We start from the raw sequence: 23,866 nt of genomic DNA, 5'->3' as shown, positions 1-23,866 counted from the left end.
CAGGCGCCGCCGGCATGCCCAGCCAGTACAGCAGTCCGCAGGCCCTCCCGGTCCCGGAGTGCGCCGGGGTTAACAGGCGTTCCGTCGCTGGGGTTTCGGAATCCTCCCACACAAGGGCGGCAGCGTCGCTGGGCAGATGATAGTCCGTAGCGGGCCCCCTCCGTTCCCATGTAGTTCGGACTTCGATTTGGTCCGTTGTCGGCACCTTCCGGTGAAACACCCTGAACAGAGGTCGCTTCCGGTCGGCTCGCTGCTCTGTGGCAGGATGGTGTCCAGACACGCAGCAGGGCCCGTCTCGTCCCCTCAGCGTATCTTCGGCTGGCTTCACTCGATCTCGTCCGGGATCGGGTCAGACAGAACCTCCCGGTCTCGGAACTCTGGCCCGGCTTCAGAAGGTGCAAAGAGCCGGATAGATAGATGGATTAATGCAGATAGAGCTGTTTTCGGTCTGAGAGCCCTTACACTACGCCGCCATCTTGGTCGGCTTGTAGCCACGCCCCCGAGGAAGACTATGTTAGTGAGGCTTTGAAGAACCTACACACATCCAGGGGTCGAAACGTCGACACGTCATTGATGCCAGTATCTTCAACAGTACCTGCCTTACTGTGATTATCTGTCTTACATAGCTATGTAATTCATTGTAGATATTTGTTATTTATTATGTCATGAATGTGCGGCATTGAATAACATGGCCAACAATTTGATTATGATATTCACTACTATTTGACTTCACGTACCTCACTTGAGTCACCATCCTTTCCCTTCCACTTATCCATTTGGGCACTCCAATGATGGTTTTTAAATGGTTTCCTTCAAATGTCGTTTTTCAAAAATTGCAACATGTGTAAGTGTGATTAAACAACACTGAAGCACTAGTACAGTTATCTTTTGATTTTCTGTTTCATATATAATTGTATGTTTTTTACTTACACTGTGTTGACGTAATAATACTGGGACCACCATATTCTATACTTACCTATACCATAGGCAGTGGGTTGTATGCATGGCACACAGGTATGTGTGCCATGTCGACTCTTCACTTTGTTCTGCACCAAAACACGCAGCCTGCAATGGCAGTGTGTGTGTGTGTGTGTGTGTTAAGGTACAGGACCTCTAAGGGTGGCACAATATGTGCTGTAGCCTTTTGAGGCCTTCCCTGGTCACACTGCCCTTGGTTCCAATGGTACCTTTTAGAACAGACTTACATGTGGCCAGAGAGGTGCCAAATGGGGTTACAAAGGTACAGTTTTGGGAAAGAACACAGCGCCGGGAACCTGATTGGCAGTGTCCCAGGGCACATCAACTCAAAGTGCATCAGAGATCTGGCAACATGTGGGGGGTATACTGCAACAAAAACCCCAGATTTTTACAATGGTTTAGTTCAACAAATCAAACAAAATAGTTTTTGTACAGCAGAAATGCTGAACTGGCATATTTGGAGGTGCTCTCATATTTGATAATGAAGAAAAAGGTGACTTGATGAAAATAATTTACCTAGGATCACACAATTTGAGACCAGTTAATGGGTCTGGCGCATTACAGTTAGGTTGAGCAGATTATTCAAGTCACTAGACCTGCAGGTGAGGTAAACAATAATTTTAGGATTTTTCAAGCCATGAAGAGGTTTTGTGGAGTCCATGTAGCTTGCCCTAAAATTGGCTTACGCAAACCAAATGGTAGATAGATAGTCCAAGATTCAAGAAAGATATGCAATAGTTCATTTTGACCTATTGTACTGAATGCAGCAGCACTTTCATTACAAATTCCAGTAGATGCACAATGGTTCACAGAGATTAATGTGTGTTTAACATTTATTTCCATTCCTCTTCATGAGGATAGCCTTTATCTTATTGCATTTAAATTTGAAAATAGTGTCCTAGTTTGGATTGGAATCACTCATGGGTGTATCAAAAGCCCCAGAATATTCTGCCAAATAATAAAAAAGATCTAGAATCTTGTAAATTGCCTTGACTCTGTGTTAATGCAATACATTGGTGATTTTATGATTGCAGCAAAAGCAAGAGAGGTGTAAGTTAGACACTATTTCATTATTGAGTCAGTAGGCTGAAAATAGGCATAAGGTTTCACTTGCAAAGATGTAATATTGTGAGAAAGAAGTTGTTTATTTGTGTCCTTAAATTCAGATGGGAATGCAAATGGTGTCTCGAGTCTATTTCTACTAGTTTAAAAATTAACCCATCAACAAAACAGAGAAGTGTAGATGTTTCTGGGAATGGTTGGTTACCGTCGCCAGTGGATTCCAAAGTTTACCTTGATTGCGAAGCGTCTACAGTGACTGACGCAAGTGACATCTGTGCCTCTGTGACTTCAGATGAAAAATATATGAAAGCCTTCTCAGAGCTCAGACTCGCTTGGTGCACAGCACTTTAGGAATTCCTGACTATGAGAATTTTTATTTGGTCACGATAAGGAAGGTGCCCACTATCTGTTCTCACTCAATAACACATATGTACAGAGAAACCAATTGTACATTTTTCTGTCACATTAGATTCAGTTGCAGTAGCGTTGCCTGTAGGTATGAAAAATATTGCAGTGACTGCCATTGCTATATTGTAGAGTGAAACAATAGTCATGGTTTACGTGTTTATACAACACAGGTAAAAGGACCAATGTGCGAGCCATGCAATGAAAACAACAAATCCTTTCCCAAAACTGCTGGTGCATTTTGTAGATATGCCACTTTGCAATGCGTTAAGGTACATTCTAGTGATCGCTTATTTTCAGAATAAATTGAGGCATACACAACAGTGTGATGCACTGACAGTTCTCAAATTGCTATAGAGGGAGTTCAACCCAATATTTGGATTGCCAGCTTCATTTGAGACCGACAAGCGTACACATTTTAGGAGTAAAATCATAAAGATCTTATGTACTGCAGTTATTATCCAGAAGCAATTGTGGTTGTGGAACGTGTTAATGGCATTACAAAGGGAAAATAAGGCAAGGTGTGTGCCTCAACATCTCGGAAATGCCTTTCCTTTGGTTTTGCTTAGCATGAGATGTACTCCCAAGTAAGATGAGTGGGTTGAGTTCCCATGAGGTGCTCATGGGAAGGCCTATAGGAATTCTTAGCATTCCATCACCTGCTATTGTAAATAGTACTGATCATGTGGTTTTTGGATTACTGAAGTGGCCAAGCTGATACAGTATGCTGTATCTCTCACCAAGTGAAGCTTGTTACGCCTTCTGCAAGTACTGACATTTGCCATAACCTCTAATTTAGAGACTGGAGTTCTATGAAGAAGAATGTGAGAAAATGTGCTTGGAGTCTCACTGAAGTGGACCACACCAGAATATACTAGTGACAAATGCAGCTGTGAAATGTGGAGGTTTGCTGTATTGTATACACACAGGTCACTTGAAGTTTGTGTGCTTCAGATGAAGAAGCAGTGTTGTAAACCGTTGTCTCACAAAGCCAAACTCCAGTTTGCTGCGTGGATCCAAAAGGGAGAGAAGAAAGAGTTAAAGAAAAACTCTGAAAGCAAACCAAACTGTACTACTTGCTAATTGTGCAAACCAAGAAACAGATGAAAGAAAAGTATCAAGCAAATGAAACTGAAGATGGACTCTTATTTCAAGCTGATTTGCCTGTGATATTGAGCGAAAGAAGCGAAGCGTTGCAGAGACTACTAAAGAAAGATAGTGAAAAATCAGCTAAAACAGTAAAAGAGAATGCAGACAGAAAATGAACTCAGCTCTAATGAATTCTCATCTGAGAAATCAACTATAGATGTTGTATCAAGAAGATCAACAAGAGTAAGCGTGCCAAACAAGAAATAAACAACTTCTCACTGGGACTATCTGGCAAACATGTTACAAGATGAAAGAGACATTGACTTGAAAGATTTTAAATCTTTAATTGAAGGGCCACCATGCAGTGACAAACTTTGAAATGACCAATGTTGAATAATTTTTCTGATTAAGTGAATTGCTGCTCTGGATTTTGAAAGTCTCTAATTTTTTTGTTGCTTTTGATTACCTCAAACTACTTTTTATGGATTACTTTGGGCTACTTTTTCTATTTTTTCTATTTTTGCTTTCAAAATCAGTTTCTTTAAAATAAAAAAACTGTAGAAGATGTCATCAAGAAAAGTGAGACTTTGCCTAGCCTTTTAAATCATTTCAACTTCAGCTACTCTAATGTGTTGGTGTATAGGTGCCCTCCTTCTGAATATCTCTCAATTCTAAATAATACCTTTGTGTTGAAAAGTGAGACTTTGCCTAGCCTTTTAAATCATTTCAACTTCAGCTACTCTAATGTGTTGGTGTATAGGTGCCCTCCTTCTGAATATCTCTCAATTCTAAATAATACCTCTGTGTTCTATAATTATACTAATAATAAAATTCATAGGTTAGATCATAAAGCTAGTTATATTGAAGAGTTTGGAGAAAATTCTTGTATAGATTTACCAAAGAATTTGTCAGTCAACTTAAGCTTTATTCAACAGTAAAAGTCATAAAAGCAGGTCACATAAAAATATATATCACAAGTTTGAAGAAGGATCAATACAGTAAAATATGTTTAAAAGAATTAAAAATGTTAAAAATGCATATACACAGTATTATTGTTACAAATTAATGCAATTAATAAACAGTTTAAAAGACCCAGCAGGAATAAGGCGCGACTCATTGGTGTTAATGGAAAGAGCCTACATTTGTCAGTTTGCTAGAAGGAACTTAGATCTGATTATCCACATCCAACAAAAATTTTTTGCCATTGATGCTGCATTCAATGCAGATGGATCCGTACACAATGTTCTCATAGCTACACATGACAGGTGAGTGTCCATGTTCCTGCAGATCGGTGCCAGACAAGCTTTGCGAGGTGCAACATACGCCGCACATACAAACTGAACTTCTGAGGTAGACCGGGTGATGTTGTGTAGGAGCTCATCTAAACCAGAGTTTGTTTCCGACCTTCGTCCCCCGCTGCGCCCTCTAGCGTAGATGTTATAAATATCAATTTCGCCATATATACCTCACACCAGGCAGACAGCGAGAATGTCATTGCTCTCCGTCTGAAGTACTTGTATGGTGAGGCCAATGTCCTGCTTAACCCAAATTGTGAGCCCCCTCCCCTACCGAGGGGCGACCCTTGTTGCCTTGAATAGCTGGTTTAAAATAATTCAGATCACCCAAATGATAATGCGATTCAACCAACCATGTTTCTTTTTTTTTTTTTTTTTTTTTTGGTGAACCTTTATTTGCAGTTCGTGCAGTTACAAGTATGGGCCTACAACCATCCCGGCCGGCCGCTAAACAGAACAATAATACTGCAAGCAATACGTATAATTATAGCAGTTCGAGATCCGGGGTTATAAAATAACGGTACATAACTTTTAATCAGACACAACCAGAGTGAAATCAGGATTGGAGAGGTTCATTTTCAAATAAGAAACTAAAGAAGAGGTGTCGCACAGTCGTACAGTCCCGCCATAGTGTGCAAATCAGGATATCTAGAAACAGAGTTAATACGAAGGGAATATCGGGGGGTAAAATATACAAAGCAGATGAAATGCAGGCACAATCCCAGCGTGTAGCAAGTTCAACTCCCGCCCCTCATCACCAAACATACCGCAAAGAGCGTGAGCGACTACGACACTAAAGAGAAGACAGACTAAAGGGCCATAGAAACAAATATTGTTCAGCCACCCATCCCGCAACCCCCCACCCTGCACACCCGCAGAAGGCTATGGCCTACCCCCCCCCAGCAGCGTGCCTGTCGCCCTAATAGAGACCCGAAATATAGAAAGATAGAGAAAGAAAGAAAAGCAAGCGGAGGAGGGCCCTCATCGTGCCGCCCCGCCCCTCGCCCCTACACTTCGGAAATCCCAGAAAGGAAGTAATACTGTAATGAAGAGCAATAAATCCCAAACACAATAGTGATGAATTATCGATCGAACATACCCATACACCATCTGTCCACATAAAAGCCAATAGACCATGAACCACTTCATCCCTGACCCTGTCTGATAGCGGTACTGCCAGAAGTCCACTCATTAATCAATGTAAAGCAAAGTCCTGAGGGTCAAAACAATATGGGTGGATCCGGGTGGGACGCCGACTCGGAAAAGCACAACAATCCAAGTCCATCGAAATACCGACAGCAAAGATCAGACAATATCAACTCCGGGCTCGGGAACTTCCAAAAGCTCACAGTTAATAACACCATCCAGGAAAGGAGAGTCACACAGTTTGGCCGCCGCAGCAACATAACCAGGCCAGTCCATGAGGGAAAACAGCGCTCCATCCCCAGCCTCCAGTTGGACATGTGTCCCACGGAGTCGTCCATACGAGCAATCAAGTCGGTCCGCGAGGGCACGGGAGCCCGAACCTCGAGCGGCTCCCGTGCTTCTGCGGAGCTGGAACTTCCTCCATGGGCTTAGCAGCAAGTTCATCGGCAGCTCCCTGGAATCGGACCGTGGCCGTTAAGAGACGGCGAGACAGTGATGGCGTCCATTCTTTCACCCAGGTCCCAGGCATGGCAAATCATGGTCTCATGCAAAACTGTTAGGGCAGCTAACACGTCCCAGGATGTAAACTCATGCGTATGTTGTGGGCATCCCGGCCCCATCCGTGCATCAGCCACCTGACGTGGACGTGGGCCGTAGAGGAGAGCACCAGCCGCCATCTTAATCCAATCGGCCCCGTCCCTCTTCACCACTGTCAGGGACCAGGCCTCACCTCGAGGGCGCCACGGGATGCGTTCCCGGGGCAAAAAACTGTGAGGCAGGCTCCTGAAAGGACAGTCACCAAAAGGCTAACATCCCTGCCGGGCCCCGGGAGTCGCCCGCCTATGTCAGGGGCAGTCCTTGGCTATACGCGGGCAACAAAGTTTGGGGAGGGGGCAGGAGGCATGCGCACCCTCCGATCCTGTGCCACCACACTGCCCCTCAAGGGTCACCGCCCAGCGGACCGGGTCTTCACCGCCAGCAGCGGTCCTGTATGTCAACGGCACCCACCGACAGGCCCCTCACCGCCATCAACGGCCGCCGATGCTGCAGCTTCGGCCGGAGGCCCTGACGAGTCAACGCCCCGGTCTCATCGCCGCGTGGGCCGCGGAACCGTCGGGGACGGTTCTCAGGATCTGCTGCACGCAGGAGCTTCGGGAGCAAACGGTAGGTGCCGGTTTTCTTTCTCCTATTAAGGTATGCCTTCATGGCTCAGGATAGACGTCAGGATAGACGTGTGGGGCGGAAGGGCTCTCGGAGCCGAGCGACTATGCGGCCATTTCGAATGCCTGCTTGGCTCCTCCCCCATGTTTCTTGAAAGATGCATATGTTGCATTCCTCAACAAAGGAGTTCCAGTCGGGGGTCACTCCCTAGGACCGCATTCCAGCAATGTTGCATGATACTATCACTAAAGTTTGTGGTGATCGATTGGAGGACGGTAAAAAAGGTGGTCTCTGAGTTGTAATCTGTCTCATTCGCCAGGTTATCTACTCTGGCTTCCTTTACAGGAGAGTTTTCAACATGGTTGTTAGACTTGGCATCTTTTGGCATGTTTCCCCTGAGTTTTTGCTTTCTGACCTCCTGGTTTGGACTCTGTTTTTGCTGGCGTAGTGTTCCTGCACACTTTTCTCACTGCTGATCAGTGATAAAGTGCGAGTGCTCCTGTTGTAAATGTGTTATGGATTGGTTTTTCCATGATTGGACAGTTGATTTACTTGTTAGTCCCTAGTAAAGTGCAGTGAGTGTGCCAGGGCCTGTGAATCAAATGCTACTAGTGGGACTGCAGCACTGATTGTGCCACTCACGTGAGTAGCCCTGAAAAGTTAACTCAGACCTACCATTGTGGAGTCTGCGCGCAGTTTGTCGACTTGGCCAGTGCACACATTTGCTAGTCCCTCACTTTCCCTTTTCTTACATGTCAGCCACCCCTAAGGTAGGCCCAAGGTACGCCTGTGGGCCGGGTGCAGTGTATGTGAAAGGTAGGATATTCCCTGGTGTGTGTGGTATGTCCTGACAGCGAATTTAGGCCAATTTCATTTTTTCACTATTGCAAGGCTACCTGTTCCCCATAGGACAGAATGGGAAGTTTGTTTATAACATCTTATAAACATAACTGGCCCGGGGAATTAGGTAGGAAAATAAAGTTTAGTATGCCTGAACTCAGAATCTAAAGATGCATCTTTTAGTGAAGGTGATTTTTACATTCTGTGTTTGAAAATACCATGTTTAGAAAGTAGGTATTTTCTTGCTCAGTCAAACCATGTGCATCTGCTGAAATGTGGATTGCCTGTCTGGGTTTTGGATGACAGAAGGCTGGGGAGCAGGAGAGGCTTCAGATAGTCTAGGTGGGTCAGGAAAGGGCTGAATAGTCCTGGGCTACAATTGGGGAAGGGGGAGGAGATTTCCTTGCACCTCAAAGGGCCTGGTCTGCCTTTGCCGTCTCCACCTCTTGCCAGGAAGTCACACCAGAGAAGGAAGAACTGGTTCTGACTGGGCAAAGACACACTCTGCCTAAGAGGTCAAAGGATTTTGGGATATAAATATTGGGGCCCAGACGCCTAAACTTTAGAACTCTTTTGGATCAGGAAGACTGCCAAGATGGAGAAGCTGTGAGGAGGAATTACCACATTGCTGTGTGCTTTGCAGTGTTGGCCTGCAGTGACTGCTTTTGTCTTGGGCAGGGAAAGAACTGGGCTGAACTTTCTGCAATCTTCATTTGTGAGTTTTTCCAAGGGCGTGAGGTAGAGCTTGCCCCACTGTTAAGTCTCAGGAACAGCAAAGACTTTAAGCTCTTCTGCCCTCAGCACTGGGGCCTGTGTTTTGTGCTGTAACAGAGGAAAAAGCAACCTGACGCCATCTACGATGCCGTTTTTGGCCACTATAGGTATGGCAGGGTATACTCAGACATGAGTCCCTTTCTCACTGCACCATCAGGATTCAAGCAAGCCGGGCCGAAGACGGCTGAAATGCCAGAAACCGGCCCCCGGTAGCTTGTCTCCTTTCTGGTGAAGAATTGGCTTGGTAGTTTAGTCTGCCCTGTTCCCATGGTGCACTGGGCCAGGGACAGACTGATTTGCATATAGCCAGGTTCTGAGCTGGGATGGTGCAGTGAGATAAATAACGGTGATGGATCAAGCCCAGGAGGCTTCCTTGAGCCTCCTGATACAGTCAGCTTGTTAATGAGGTAGTTGGGTGACTTGTGGTGAACGGCAGAGTGTGTCATAGAGGCAATTTTCAGCTGAACTCTGGCTTCAAAAGGCAGCCAGTTCAGGGCTTTTAAGTCAGGGGATATATGCAAGTGTTTTCTTGAGCCAGTGATGAGTCTCGCGGCTGCGTTCAGCGAGGCTCTTAGTGGTGCCGTTGTTGTTAGGGGCAGCCCGCTGAGAGCCACAATTCCATAGTCTATGCGAGGAATGACTAGGGCTTGTACAACAGTTTGCTGGGTCAAGACTTAAATGTACTTAATGTCACATTGAGCTGCAATGGATGGAATAGTGCCTAGAGAAAATACTATCAATCAATCCCTACATTTTTATTTTGGTTGTTGTTATCTCCGTGCACTCCGTGTCTTCTGAATGTTAAGGTCCTGTATGTTTTCATTCACAGGCCCCTGACTAAGGGTTACCCTGCTTAACCCGAAATGCATTGGGTATGAAGTAATGCAATGAATTTCTCATGATTTCAATGAATTTTTAAAAATAGTTGATCAAGACATTAATTGGAAATGAATAAAATAATTGGATGATCTCAACAGTTGTCTGATTATCTACTTGTAAGATACTCAAGCAAAGTAAAACATGTGAAGAAACCTCGCAGTTTCATGTTGAATGACGCCCTAGGAGCTAATCAGGGACCATAAGTCAAGGAGAAATTCAAAATTAGCATTTGTGTTTGGGTTTAATCCTTTTCCCTGTGCACTCCTTTTTAATTGGAATGTTGTTTTTATTGTTAACCGTACCGTCCTATATATGTTTCCCAATTCTTAGTTTTTAACTGATGTAATGTTTGCATAATAAATTGTTTTATACTTTATTTCTTTGCCAGAGTGTTTTCACATACATTGTAATTTTCAAGTGTTTACATTGCTTCCATGTCAATAGTTTAATGTATGTTCTGTGAGTATTTATGTACCTTTGCAAATTCACCCAAAGGGAATTTCTTTTTGACTTGATCTCAACAGTTGTCTGATTCTCTACTTGTAAGATACTCAAGCAAAGTAAAAGATGTGAAGAAACCTCGCCGTTTCATGTTGAATGAGCGCACCCTTTGTGATCTTCCAATCATATTCTCTCTCAATAATTTAAGGCACTGTAAGGCACAGTGCGACAAGGATTGCGCCAAACAAAACTTTTTGATAAATCTTGTTCTTTATATTGGAGTGCACGGAGATAACAACAAGCACAGTTCTGAAACCCCAGCCTAACCTATCCCCCAGTGCACCCACACATTCAGAAAAATGCAATTCGATGACATTGCTCAAATTACCACCAATCAAGCAGAACTACTAGCCTTCGCACCAGAGGCGGCACAAGAAATATATGGACTCATACAGGAGACCAGAGCATTCAGCCTGAATGTGTAAACCACAGCACAATTGATCCGCCAATTCGAATTCCTTAGCAAAAAGGAAATCAATCAAAGGCTTCATGCGACCACTCTGATCCACTACCACAAGAATAAAAGAATCCCCAGAGGGTTAAGAATCGCCCTTAAGCCAATGCTGTGCAAAAACCACAAACAATTCGTAGAAAAATGGTATCAAATTTTAAATAAATGTTCACTGGATTTAATTCTACTGATAATACAAGAACTCTCTAAGGTTTAAAAGAACTTGACAAATTACCTGATCTCCAAACAATCCCTGGGCTGAAATCTATAACCAAAAGAAATGGCAACAACCCAAACCAAAGTCATCTGGAAATTCATCGCAAGAAAGTCTAGTTTCAGAATCTGATATCTCTCAAAGCAGACAACCAATCACATCATCAAAAAAGCAGCCTTTTTTAGACATAAGTCCAGCGGCCAACGCACCACCTACCGGCGCAATAGGAGGGGCAGAAGAAACTGCGGAAGAAATAGCAAAAATAACAAGGAGTCAGAAAACAACAAAAGCGACTTAGTGATCAACATTTTTTCTAAACCGTTAACCCCGGCACAAATGGCTGTACTTAACAAAGGAACTTCTTTTGTACCCACATATAAGTCTAATCTACCTGAAATTGAAATTGCTCTTTTTAAATTTTTCAGAACTCTCAAACTGAAATATTTTTTCAAGGATTCTTCAGCTTCTTCAATAACTAACACCAAAACATTTAAACCTAAGAGTACATTCTGTGCACCATATTTGCACAAAACTATCGAAGCATTCGAGAGATCCATTATTTCTGACATACAGAAAATCAACTTCAAGAAAAACATCAAAAGCAACTTGTCCAAATCAGAATTGAGCACCATCATCGATTTATCAAAAGATCCAGACATTACCTTTCAAAGAGCTGATAAAGGAGGGGCTCTAATAATAATGGACACCATCTTCTACGAGAATAGCGTTAATGAACATGTGAATTATCCAAACACATACATTCAATTGAATGCTGATCCAACTGAAGAATATCAAACAATACTTACTCTAATCCTTGAACATGCTCTTGAAATGAAATGGATTGATGAAAAAACATATACATTTTTGGAAACTAAATATCCCCGCAGACCAAAATTATATATGTTACCAAAAATCCATAAAGATATTCAGAAACCGCTGTTTAGACCCATTGTGTCAGCTTGTCGGTCAATATCAGACAGCATTGGTAAATACATGGACTGGTATCTGCAGCCGATTGTACAAAAGGGTCAAACCTACATAAAAGATACGACAGCTTTCCTTAACTTACTAAGCATGATCAAACTAGAGGCAAACACTGAATATTGGCTGTGTACAGTTGACGTTGTGTCGCTATACACATCCATTCCGCACAAAGAAGGCCTCGAAGCTCTTGAATGGAACTTACTCAGAGAAGAAGAGTGTGAAGCTAACAAAATCTTCCTCATTGAACTAATGCATTTTGCGTTATACCATAGCTACTTGGAATGGAACAACAAATACTATAACCAATGCAACGGTACCTCAATGGGTTTTGGGGGGGCCCCCTCATACGCTAATTTGTTTATGACAAAATTCGAACATGACAACATTCTACAGAACACCAATTGGACCAACAACTTAGTAACATTCAAAAGATACATTGATGATCTATTTCTAATCTGGAGAGGAAAAAAGGATGAACTATTGACCAACATCACAGAACTCAATCTATTAAACCAGAGAATCCAATTCACTCAAACTATTCATAAGGAAACCATCTCATTCCTAGATGTACAAGTAACTATCATCAACCATCAATTGCAAGCCAAAGTTTACAAAAAAGCCACAGATCACAACTCCAGTTTACTTTTTCAAAGTTTCCATCCGGATTCTCTCAAACACCTACCCACATCACAATTCATTCGCTTGAAAAGAATTACTTCAGACCCTCAGATTTTGGAAAAAACCAGGACAGAGCAACAACAATATCTAGCTCGAGGATATCTTAAAGAGATTCTAGAAGAATCACGTTAAAAGTAGCTAAACTCCCCAGAGAGCGTTTACTGATGCCAACATCACAAACAACAGAACAAAAAACAGTATGCGTTCTGAAATTTTCGACAGAAGACAAAAAGATTAAGAAAATCATTAATCGACATTGGTCTCTAATCAAAGATGAACCCGATCTGCAAAACTTGTATAGCGACCAAATAACTTTCGCCTTCAAAAGATCTAGGAATCTGAAGGAGTTTCTCACTACCAAAAAGAAATCAAAACACAACATAAAGGAATGTCTAAATGCTTGAATTGCATACACTGCAATAATGTAATAACAGGGAAAACTTTTATGCATCCTACAAAAGGCTACAAAATTGACTTACATTACACTGGAACTTGTGACTCGAAAAATTTTATTTATGCTATCAAATGCCCATGCGGCAAAATATACGTTGATCAAACAGAAAGGAAGATTAAAATAAGAATGTCTGAGCACAAAAGTAACATTCGGACAAAGAACATGAAATCCGCTGTGGCCACACATTGGCTTGAATCCAACCATCAAATAGCACAATTGAAATTTACCATACTGGAGATACTCCCACAGCGCTGTGACATGTATCCTGTTAAACAGCGCCTACAGGCTGAATTCTTTTGGATCAAGAAATTAAATTCCCTTCAACCGAGAGGGATTAATGACAGAATTGAATTTTCATGCTTTCTTTGACATCGCAGCACAATATTGGACCTTGAGGCCCTTTCCTTCCCTCGTCTGACTCCAGTATTTGGTTAAATGATTGTATATCTAATTTTGACTACTGTTTCAGCAATTTTGTTTCCATGAACTTATTATTTTTTCTTTATGTATTTATCATCATATTATTGTTTTCTATATGTTCTTCTCATATTCAGTCAATTCACTCTCTCCCCCACTCCTTACAGGTATCCCCACCAGGTTCCTTCATTTTACACTTGCCATTCATCTCATTTGTCTCCCCACTCGCACATCTTATCCTTTTACACTTTTATTTAGATCATGACGTGATCGCAACTTGTCATTCTACCGCACACTCTACGGCTCTGTTTACTTCTTGGTTCATTACCCACGTGATCGAAACCCCTATCCTATCAGTATGCAGTTTACATCGTTCATTATTTTTTACGGTTTCTGTACCGCTGCAATATTTTTCAACTACACACCCATCCTTCATTGTTACTTGCCGATTTCTATATTTTGATCACACATCATGACTGTATTATTTTTTCAATAGGAGTGTTTCACTCGCCCTTACTTTCCTTCACTTTTCGGTCGCGTTATCATGTGACCCGGCAACTGAACAATAAGAAGCCTCCTGATTGGCTCACATTGTACTCGACCGGTTCCGCGTTAGGAACGCCGTGAGAACTCCACGTTATTTTTTCAAGTAAGTTTGATATCCCGCTTCTTGACCCCGGTTCCTTTTACCCTCACCTGTCTCTTCTCTACATTTGTTCACCTGCTTATCCAGTCCCCCTTATGTTTTTTCCCGCATCGCTCAGTATGCCTTACTCAGTTTTCTACTCGTGCACCATAACCCCTAGCTGGCTACCAAAAGTGTTATTTTCCCAGAGAGTATCGTTATGCCTAGTTCATCATGTTTGCCACAATCGCCTTTCGTTGTCATATGTCATATATTATACGAAGCATTTTTGTTTGCAATGTGATTATATGAATTTATGGTTTGTCTTCTGAATGTTAAGGTCCTGTATGTTTTCATTCACAGGCCCCATGACGAAGGGTTACCCTGCTTAACCCGAAATGCATTGGGCATGAAGTAATGCAATGAATTTCTCATGATTTCAATGAATTTCTAAAAATAGTTGATCAAGACATTAATTGGAAATGAATAAAATAATTGGATGATCTCAACAGTTGTCTAATTATCTACTTGTAAGATACTCAAGCAAAGTAAAACATGTGAAGAAACCTCGCAGTTTCATGTTGAATGAGCGCACCCTTTGTGATCTTCCAATCACATTCTCTCTCTAAATTTTTATTTTCTCATGTATGTGTACCCGAACCCATGTTACATGTATTTACCAAGTCATGGGTTCCATAGCTCGGTGTGCCCATGATACTAGAGCAGCATGTCAACAATGAGGCCCCACATTGCTAAAACATGCCTGTAGTTGCTCGAGATCCTATGAAGAGGGGCTGTCCCTAGCAGTCGACTGAAATGTCTTTCGCGTTGGTCCGAAAGCGATTTGCTTATGGTTGGTTCCATTTCATAATGATCTAGTGATTAGAAAAAAAACTATCAATTGAATTGCTTTCATGTGTGATTATTAATGGTAGAGATTAATTCAGTTTGTCTTCCACCACTTTTTGCTTAGCACCGTTTGGTTGTGCTCATTGGTTGTTATCCATTTTTAGGTCTCGCTGGCATTGCAGCGCGAAGCGCTGTCACCAGCGAGACTTATTGTCGCCGTGTAGGTAGCAAAGTGGGACAGGAGAGGTGCATGAGCTTAATAAACCCATTGCAGTCAATGGCTGTGACCGCGCGCTTTAGGAGACACCCACGCTTTAGGAGACACGCGCTGTGAACGCGAGCGTCTCTTCTCTCACTCTCCTACACTTTCACAGCACGTGTCTCCTAAGGCGCGCGATCACAGCCATTGTTTTTAGCTCGAGAGTGGGACGCAGACAGCTCTGACGGTGGGCCCAGTGTGAAGGTATGTGAGGCAGCTGTCGTGTGGCACGCAGGGTGGGGTCTGCAGCCGGAGTGCAGCTCACACCGTCCCGGGACCCTGAGCGCGAACCCACCGCCCGTCCACCTCGTGCCCACTCACTGCCCATCCACCTGGTGCGTACTCATTGCCCATCCACCTGGTGCGTACTCACCGCCCATCCACCTCGTGCGCACTCAACGCCCATCCACCTCGTGCGCACTCACCGCCCATCCACCTCGTGCGCACTCACCGCCCATCCACCTCGTGTGCACTCACCGCCCGGGACCCACCGCCAGCCTTACCCGCACCTTGGTGCTGGACCAGGAGGAGACATGTCGGAAGAGCAGAGCTTCTACGAGGAGAAGATAAACCGGGACCTGCACACCAAGGAGATCGACCTGGTGGACAGGGATCCCAAGCGGATCAACGAGGACATGGTGATGGTACGTGTCACGCATGTTTGTTCTGATGTATATGCACTCCTCTGCAGCAGGTTCTTGCACAGAGATGAGGCCTTCAGGAGCGGGAGCAGGCACTCAGCTGGCCTGCACTGACATCACCAGGAATCAGTAATTTGTCATTATATATTTTTTGCCTATCGCGATGTTAAGTCAATGTTTCCATAAGGTCATAAAGAGCGTCTGATTTATAATTGCACTATCTTGGAAAGTCTCTGTTCAGGGCCATCTCCAAATTGTTGCTACAGGGGCAGCAGTTCTTGAACGTTTAAATACTGCAAAGTAACCCTGACCTCAGACCGTGGAAACCGCAGGCTGTGCACTTCTGCTGTGCTGTATCCTTCTTTCCCTGCAGCATGAGCCAATCGCCCAAGTAACCTCTCCTGGCTCTTCCATTTCACAAACTTCGTATTTGGCTTTTGTTTTCTCCCATACTTTTTAGCTTTCGTATCCACTGGCGTTTCTTGTAATAGTTCATCAGGTGCGGTGGCACCGGGGCATAGAGACCCCTGAACTCTGATTATTGCTGTATTTCACAGTTCAAACAGCAGCCAGTGGGTCCAATTCCTTCCTTGCACAGGGGAGTAGCTTCCATTGGTGCAGCAGGCACAGTGGCACCGGACTCCAGAGGGCCCTGAGCTCTGATTATTGTTGTATTTTACAGTTCAGACAGTGGCATGTTCGCCCAATTCCTTCCTTGCACAGGTAAGAGGCTTCCATTGGTGCAGTCGGTGCTGTGGCACCGGGGCCCAGAGGCCACTAAACCCTGAATATTGTATTTAACAGTTCAGACAGTGGCCAGTTTGCCAAATTCCTTTCTTGCACTATAAACCATGATACACTGGCTAACTCACATCTTATCCACACACATTTTGGGTTATCTCACCCATATGTTGATTTCTTTCTTGCATTCTCTCCTACTCTATTCTCAACACATCCATTCATCCAGAACAGGAATACTCTCCAGCCTTTATTTCAATGTCTACTCACTCACCCACCTACCTACTTATGACCAGATTTGATCTATTACCCCGTTTGACTGTTCTTCAAACTACTCTTAGAGATCTCATGAGACTCCAGTGTCAAACGGGATGAGTTCACCTTGACCATTTATCCTTTTGCATTCAGGGATTTTTAGGCTGGCAACCATCATTAGAAATAAAGATCCACAAGTCCAAGAATGCAAAGGATATAAACAAGCATTGGAAATGCAATAGGCCTCGCATTAGAAAAGTTGAAGCTATTGGTCTTGTAAATGACACATATTTTATTTATGTGTTGGTTTTTAAAATAGCTAAATTGATAGATTTGTCATTTACAATGCCAATAGTTATAACTTTTGCAAATGTGACACCTATAGCATTTGTAATGCAAGATGTTTTATTTACGTGACTTAGATGTATTCATATTACAAATAACAATGGCCTTCATTTTTTTATAATTAATACTTAAATAAAAAGGTATTGTAATTTATAATGGCAATAGCTTAAAGTTTTGTAAATAACTTTTGTGAAGAATATGTTCAGTGTATTTTATTGTGACGAAAATCCAAGAACAGAAGTGAAATATTAACATCTTTTTGTGACATTTGTAATAAACCTTGAAACATTGAGAGAACATATTTGAACCAGTTGTTGTTGAATGGTTGCACAAACTGATGCTCTGGTGGCGCTGAGTGATGTTGTGGTGGTGACGAGTGATGCTCTGCCGTTCAGTGATGCTGTGGTAGTGCATAGTGATGTTGTAGTGCCCCTGAGTGATGCTGTGGTGGTGCTGGGTGATGCTGTGGTGGTGCTGAGTGATGCTGTGGTCATGCGATAGACAGATAGATGGAGTGAGGGTGATTGATAGAGAGAGGGAGAACGATAGATAGAGGGAGGGCGAAAGATAGAGGGTGGGTGATAAGATAGATAGATTGGGTGAGGGCGATAGAGGGGTATGTAGAGAGAGGGGTATGTAGAGAGAGGGGTATGTAGAGAGAGGGGTATGTAGAGAGAGGGGTATGTAGAGAGAGGGGTATGTAGAGAGGGGTATGTAGAGAGAGGGGTATGCAGAGAGAGGGGTATGCAGAGAGAGGGGTATGCAGAGAGAGGGGTATGCAGAGAGAGGGGTATGCAGAGAGAGGGGTATGCAGAGAGAGGGGTATGCAGAGAGAGGGGTATGCAGAGAGAGGGGTATGCAGAGAGAGGGGTATGCAGAGAGAGGGGTATGCAGAGAGAGGGGTATGCAGAGAGAGGGGTATGCAGAGAGAGGGGTATGCAGAGAGAGGGGTATGCAGAGAGAGGGGTATGGAGAGAGAGGGGTATGCAGAGAGAGAGAGGGGGTCGAGAGAGAGAGGGGGTCGAGAGAGAGAGGGGGTCGAGAGAGAGAGGGGGTCGAGAGAGAGAGGGGGTGTAGAGAGAGAGAGAGGGGGGTGTAGAGAGAGAGAGAGGGGGGTGTAGAGAGAGAGAGAGGGGGGTGTAGAGAGAGAGAGAGAGAGAGAGAGAGGGGGGGTGTAGAGAGAGAGGGGGTGTAGAGAGAGTGAGAGGGGGGTGTAGAGAGAGAGGGGGTGTAGAGAGAGTGGTGTAAGCGTGGTGTAGAGAGAGGGGGGTGTAGAGAGAGAGAGGGGGGTGGAGAGAGAGAGGGGGGTGTAGTGAGAGGTGTAAGCGTGGTGTAGAGAGAGAGGGGGGTAAGCGTGGTGTTGAGAGAGAGAGGGGGGTCTAGAGAGAGAGAGGGGGGTCTAGAGAGAGGGGGGTCTAGAGAGAGAGAGGGGGGTCTAGAGAGAGGGGGGTCTAGAGAGAGAGAGGGGGGTCTAGAGAGAGAGAGGGGGGTCTAGAGAGAGAGAGGGGGGTCTAGAGAGAGAGAGGGGGGTCTAGAGAGAGAGAGGGGGGTCTAGAGAGAGAGAGAGAGGGGTCTAGAAAGAGAGAGGGGTGTAGAGGGGTTGGCGCCACATCCTCTCCTTGAGTTGAGAGATTTTGAATTCTGAGACTTTTGAGCATCCACACAGCAGCCCGGCAGGCCCAGTGATCGGACAAGGGGATTACCCAAACTCAGACCCTTGTTCTCCTAAGAGAATAGACCCAATGTGGTGCAGAATTCTTCTTCTGTCTTTATTAATTAGGGGTTGGAGGTAAAGCAGACTGCACGAGGTAAACAGTGAAGCTTTTACCACCATGGAAGCCCGTCCCCTCACTTTTGTTCCGGCCTATAGACATTTGGGGAGCCTGGAGTGCTTTTATTTTGTTGTTAACACTCACCTGACAGGCCCTCCTGCAAAGCCCACAAATCTGTCAAGACAGTCAAGTGGGAGCCCTTCTCTGAGCTGCTCCCCAGATACAGGCCAGAGCCCAGCAATTAGAATCATACCACGGGTACTTTCCCATTTGTGGGTGAAATAGCATAAATCATGGGTCATAATTCGCCTCGTGGTAATCTAATTACCGCCGCGGGTATTACCGCTGCCAGCCGGGCGCTCTCATGAGGACTTTCAAAGTAAAAAGCAAAAACTCCGGGAGTGTCTTACTGTACACAAAGAAAAATGCTATTGATGCTGACTGACCACAGTTTACTGTTCAAACCCAAATCCTATAAATCATTTTATTGGAACTGATTTAACATGGAAAAATGTATACACGTAGCATACAAACGTATGGAAAAGAAAAATTATGTTGGGGGCGGAGAAGTGGCGGATTGCATATCATGTTGAGGGATGATTATTCACACCTCCCAGGAAGAATTAACACATGTTTAAGGACCTGGAATGAAATTTAAGATTTTGGTTTTTGCACAAGAAATAATCCCAGTTTTGCAAAGTGGAGGCAACATAGGTCTGGACTCCACATTTCTTACCTGGTAGCAAAGATGTGATTTTAGTTCTGCTAGCTGTTGAGTTCCAGCAGGTTCCTGCTGCCATGAAGAGGCTGCAATGCGCTTTGCGAGCTCAAGCTTTTTTCCGCCTGAATAGTGAATGCAATGGAGTATGTTAGCTGTGAATAATGAGATTTAAGGTACAGCCAGTAAAAGTCATCAGCTGTGCTAAATTAAACAAGCATTGCTAGCACTGTGCTGCTCGAAACATGAAGGGCGGTGTCGGAGTTTACTGCGTTTCAAATTTTGGACAGCAAAATGCTTCTTTATCTTATCCAAACTGTGCTAACATTTACCAGCATTGTTAGCAACACCGTGCTGTTCAAAAGGAAAAGAATGTGCCGAAGGAGTGAGGTGAACCTCTGCTGTAGGGGCGGTGTGAGAGCATGGGCGAGAGCAAAACGAAGTACGGTGGGAAAGCAAACGGGCGAGAAAGAGCCACTCGGAGCATGGGGGAGAGAATCGCACAGAAGCGACGTGGTAATCTAATTACCGCCGTGAGTATTACCGCTGCCAGCCGGGCGCTCTCATGAGGCCTTTCAAAGTAAAAAGCGAAAACTCCGGGAGTGTCTTACTGTGCACAAAGAAAAATGCTATTGATGCTGACTGACCAAAGTTTACTGTTCAAACCCAAATCCTATAACTCATTTTATTGGAACCGATTTAACATGGAAAAATGTATACACGTAGCTTACAAACGTATGGAAAAGAAAAACAAGGAAAGAAATTAGACAGAAATGTAGAGGGGTTGAAAATACACAGCAGGGGTGCCAGCACATGCGAAGCGCTAAATGGAGAGGGATAAAACAAAACAAGACGGAGGGCATTGCTGTGGGGAGGAGAAATGTGACACGGCCGCAGCAGGGGGCGGAGCAGGGAGAGCGGCCTTTGAAGTGCACTTCAAAGGTGTGGGAGGAGTGCTGCTAAGGCAGAGCGCACGCTGGGGGAAGCTTGTGGGGCGGAACAGGAAGAGCTGCTGGGGAACAGATGGCGGGCGATTTGATGCTGTGCACGCGCATTTCAGGTCAATGCGCTTGTGCATTGACCTAAAAGCGCACGGGCACAGCACCAAATCGCCAGTTGGGGAAAGTCTGTTTAAGTCCCTATAGTCTCGCTCTGCTCAATGCGCTTGCGCATTGAGAGGCGAGACCTAAAAAGAGATCAGATAACATACTCAGGCCTGAACTCTTTTACGGAGCCATACGTAGCAATGCAATAGGTCTTGCAGTTGTGAGAGTTTGAGCTATTGGCATTGTAGATGGCAATGCCTTTTAATTATGTGTTGGTTTTTAAAACATAAATGAAAGGCATTGTCATTTACAATGCCAATAGCTTAAACTCTCGCAAATGCGAGACCTATTGCATCACAAATGCTTGTTAATCACTGCAGGTGTAAATATCAGTGCAGCATCAACGTGATGGATAAGGGAAAACTATATATTTTTTCAAGATAAGACACTTTTTTAATAGCTCTACTTAGAGCACAGGGTAGATTATACTTTTCTTTTCTCAGTTATTACCTTTTGCATCTTTGCTGCCAATATTTGTGTTCCTGTGGAAGTGGGGTTATAATCTTTTCCAAAAATTCCACTTACATATGAAATAAAACCAGCAGTCCGAGGATGGTGAAGATACAAAATACTATTTGTTTTGCTGGAGCAGGTGCACCACTTCATACCATTAAGATGGACATAAAAGAGTGAATCGTGTACTAGGGCTTCACAAGTTACTTATACATTTACACCAGGCTGAGTGTGTGTAGCACTAGTCCAAAGGTTAAACATAGGCATGCCTGGGTTTTACATAGCACATACGCTTATAAATAAGTAATTTAAAATATTAAGATTTGCAGCCGCAAGGCGGGTCACAGAAACATTTCTAGGTAAATAATTCATAGTCACAGGAACATGGCAACCATCGACCAGTTGACATGGGTGAAAGGATTTAGCTTGTTCCAACGAAGCAAAAAGTCGGTTTAAAGGCCAAAATGACAGAACTGATGTCAATTTTAGAATGCAATTTTTTAATTTTGATTTTGGTTCCCACACCTGTATTTACCATTCTTTATCTACTCTGTAATAAGTCATGCATTTGTAATTGATCATTTGAATTTCAACCTTACCATTGTAACACTGTAACTGTAAGGTAGTTATTGATTTTCTTTTGTGTTTGTTTTAGGACTTCTCGGAGACTGAACAAATGGATCAAGATATGCACCTGAAATTGGTAGGTAGTTTCAAATGGCATTAAAGAAAATGCTAGACACAAATGAGAGAATCTCAATTTTTTAGGCACAATGTATTAATGCCTTACTTCAATGTATCAATTGTGTTTTAAATGTCTCTGAACGTTTTCAAATAGTGCACATCTACTTAAACATGGGGCTTGGTTAATGGCACTTTTACCCCCACTTCCAGTCAGAAGGAAGCTTAATCTGTTGCTTGTATTTTTCAAGCTGGAGCAAGTAGAAGGTGTTTACATAGACTGAGCGGCGGCAACATCTAAGGGCCGGTTCAGTACAGTTCAGTACAGTAAGAACTTTTGATAGCTCCCCATTCCACAGCAATGATGTACCCACCAACAGCCAAATGCTCCAGGCCGCAGCAAAGAGAGCAGACCAAACCCAAAGAATAATTAGCTGTCTGGTCACTTAAAAACTCAGTTTTTTCATCAGGACCTGGTCGCCCGCCTTGATGTTATGCGTTACTCCTTCCAAAGGTGAGGACCAAGTGTCTCTGGCTTGTTAATGAATAGCAGGAAACCTATTAGTCAGTTCCTTACAGTATTACCACAATGCAGACTACTGTAAATCATGCAGTTTTGATAGAGATTTAAACCCATGAACATTTGCTGGCCTGCCCATCACCATCTTGTGTGGGGACGTCTTCGCTTTGGCTAATACAGGGTTTCTCATAGAGAGCAATGCTAAAAGTAAACATCCACCAAAGTCAATCAGCTTTATGGAGCTATCTTTCCAAATGTATTCTTTATAAAGTTGCATTACATCTCTCTACCATGCCTGCTGCCTTTTCAAGATATATAGAATGGAACTTCTGTTTAATGCCCAGACCTTAACACACTAAGTTGATTACTTCAGTTGATTTTGCGGTGCTGACAGCTGTGTTATCCTTCAAAGGACAAGCCTCAACCCTGTTACTGAAACTATATATTACTATCAACACACATCGCTTTCTGTGGCAAGGGGTTACTTGGGTGGAATCCATCTGGAGACATTCAAAAGGATACTCCGGCATTTGGAAATGACCTTGCGGTACTGATACTCCCTTCCCTACATTGTGTTGTGCACGTCATACAATTTTGTTTACAAAAATTAACTTCTGTTTTTCTTATGTTGGTGATTTCCCATGTTTTGTGAATGATATTGGTGATTCCATCGGCTCCCGCATGTGCAGGGCCATGAACCATTTGAACCATTGGTAGGACAAAGTTATTTTGCAATAACCACTTAGTTGTTAACTTTCAATCCACTCATCCATCTAAATGGTCACTGAAAACTTAACCCTTATCCATCCATGCTTCCCTCTCTTCGACTGCTAATTCTTGAATTTTCTTTACAGCTGCATATGAATCGTACTACCTTCTTACCTCAACCATTGGTTTTACTACATACATCAGTGTATTCTTGCCTAAGTCAGTACTCCTTGCCATTTCATCAGTAAAAGCATTTCCTTGACCCACTTCATCGGTTATCTTCCTATAGGCTGTACACTTTACAAAAGCCACTTTCTTGGGTAGTGTAATAGCATTTAATAGTCTGGTAATTAAATGACCATGTTGTATCTTTGCACCTGAGTTTTGTTCTATCTTACATATTTCTATCACTATTTTGTTTGTTGTGATCGCATATGCTGTTGTGGTAGTGGTCTCCAACTTCTTGAGTCAAGAGCAGGGCACAATAAGGGTGCCATTTGCAAGTGGTAGCGGTGTGTCAATCAGATCCACCGACCCTTAATTTCAGTTTTAGCGACAGTCATACAGTCATGCTATCTCTCTCCCTGCTCCAAAGGGAGTGGCATCAGGGTGGCTGTATTAATGGTATTACATTGTTCTGATGTAACATTTGCAGCCATCAGTGTCCATTCATAATGCGTTAATCTGGCATTGGTCAAATGTTGTGTTTTTGTCTTGTAAGATGTCCACAGAGTGGGTTACATAAACAGTAACCTCATGACCAATGATAATTGAATCTGCCTGTTTTAGAGCAGGAGGCGCTATGTTTTTTTTAAGGCAGTGCAGTAGGCCTCTTGGTACTGGGTCCAATGTTGAGCAAAAATAGGCA

The 23,866-nt window shown here is 43.5% G+C and overlaps 1 protein-coding gene across 1 annotated transcript in view; it reads left to right on the top strand.

The window, feature by feature from the left end:
* The window catches only part of LOC147685139 (uncharacterized), a 371,142-nt gene that overhangs the window by 61,093 nt on the left and 286,183 nt on the right, over window positions 1-23,866 (top strand). Inside the window, exon 2 of the mRNA XM_086941061.1 lies at window positions 21,745-21,792. Coding sequence (XP_086797187.1) covers window positions 21,745-21,792 — 48 coding nt within the window. The remainder of the gene's footprint in view (window positions 1-21,744; window positions 21,793-23,866) is intronic.

This window comes from Lissotriton vulgaris, chromosome 10 (assembly GCF_964263255.1).
Source record: "Lissotriton vulgaris chromosome 10, aLisVul1.2, whole genome shotgun sequence".
In the NCBI taxonomy this organism is placed as follows: Eukaryota; Metazoa; Chordata; class Amphibia; order Caudata; family Salamandridae; genus Lissotriton; species Lissotriton vulgaris.
Note: the sequence above shows the minus strand (reverse complement) of the source record. Positions and strands in the feature narration are given on the sequence as shown.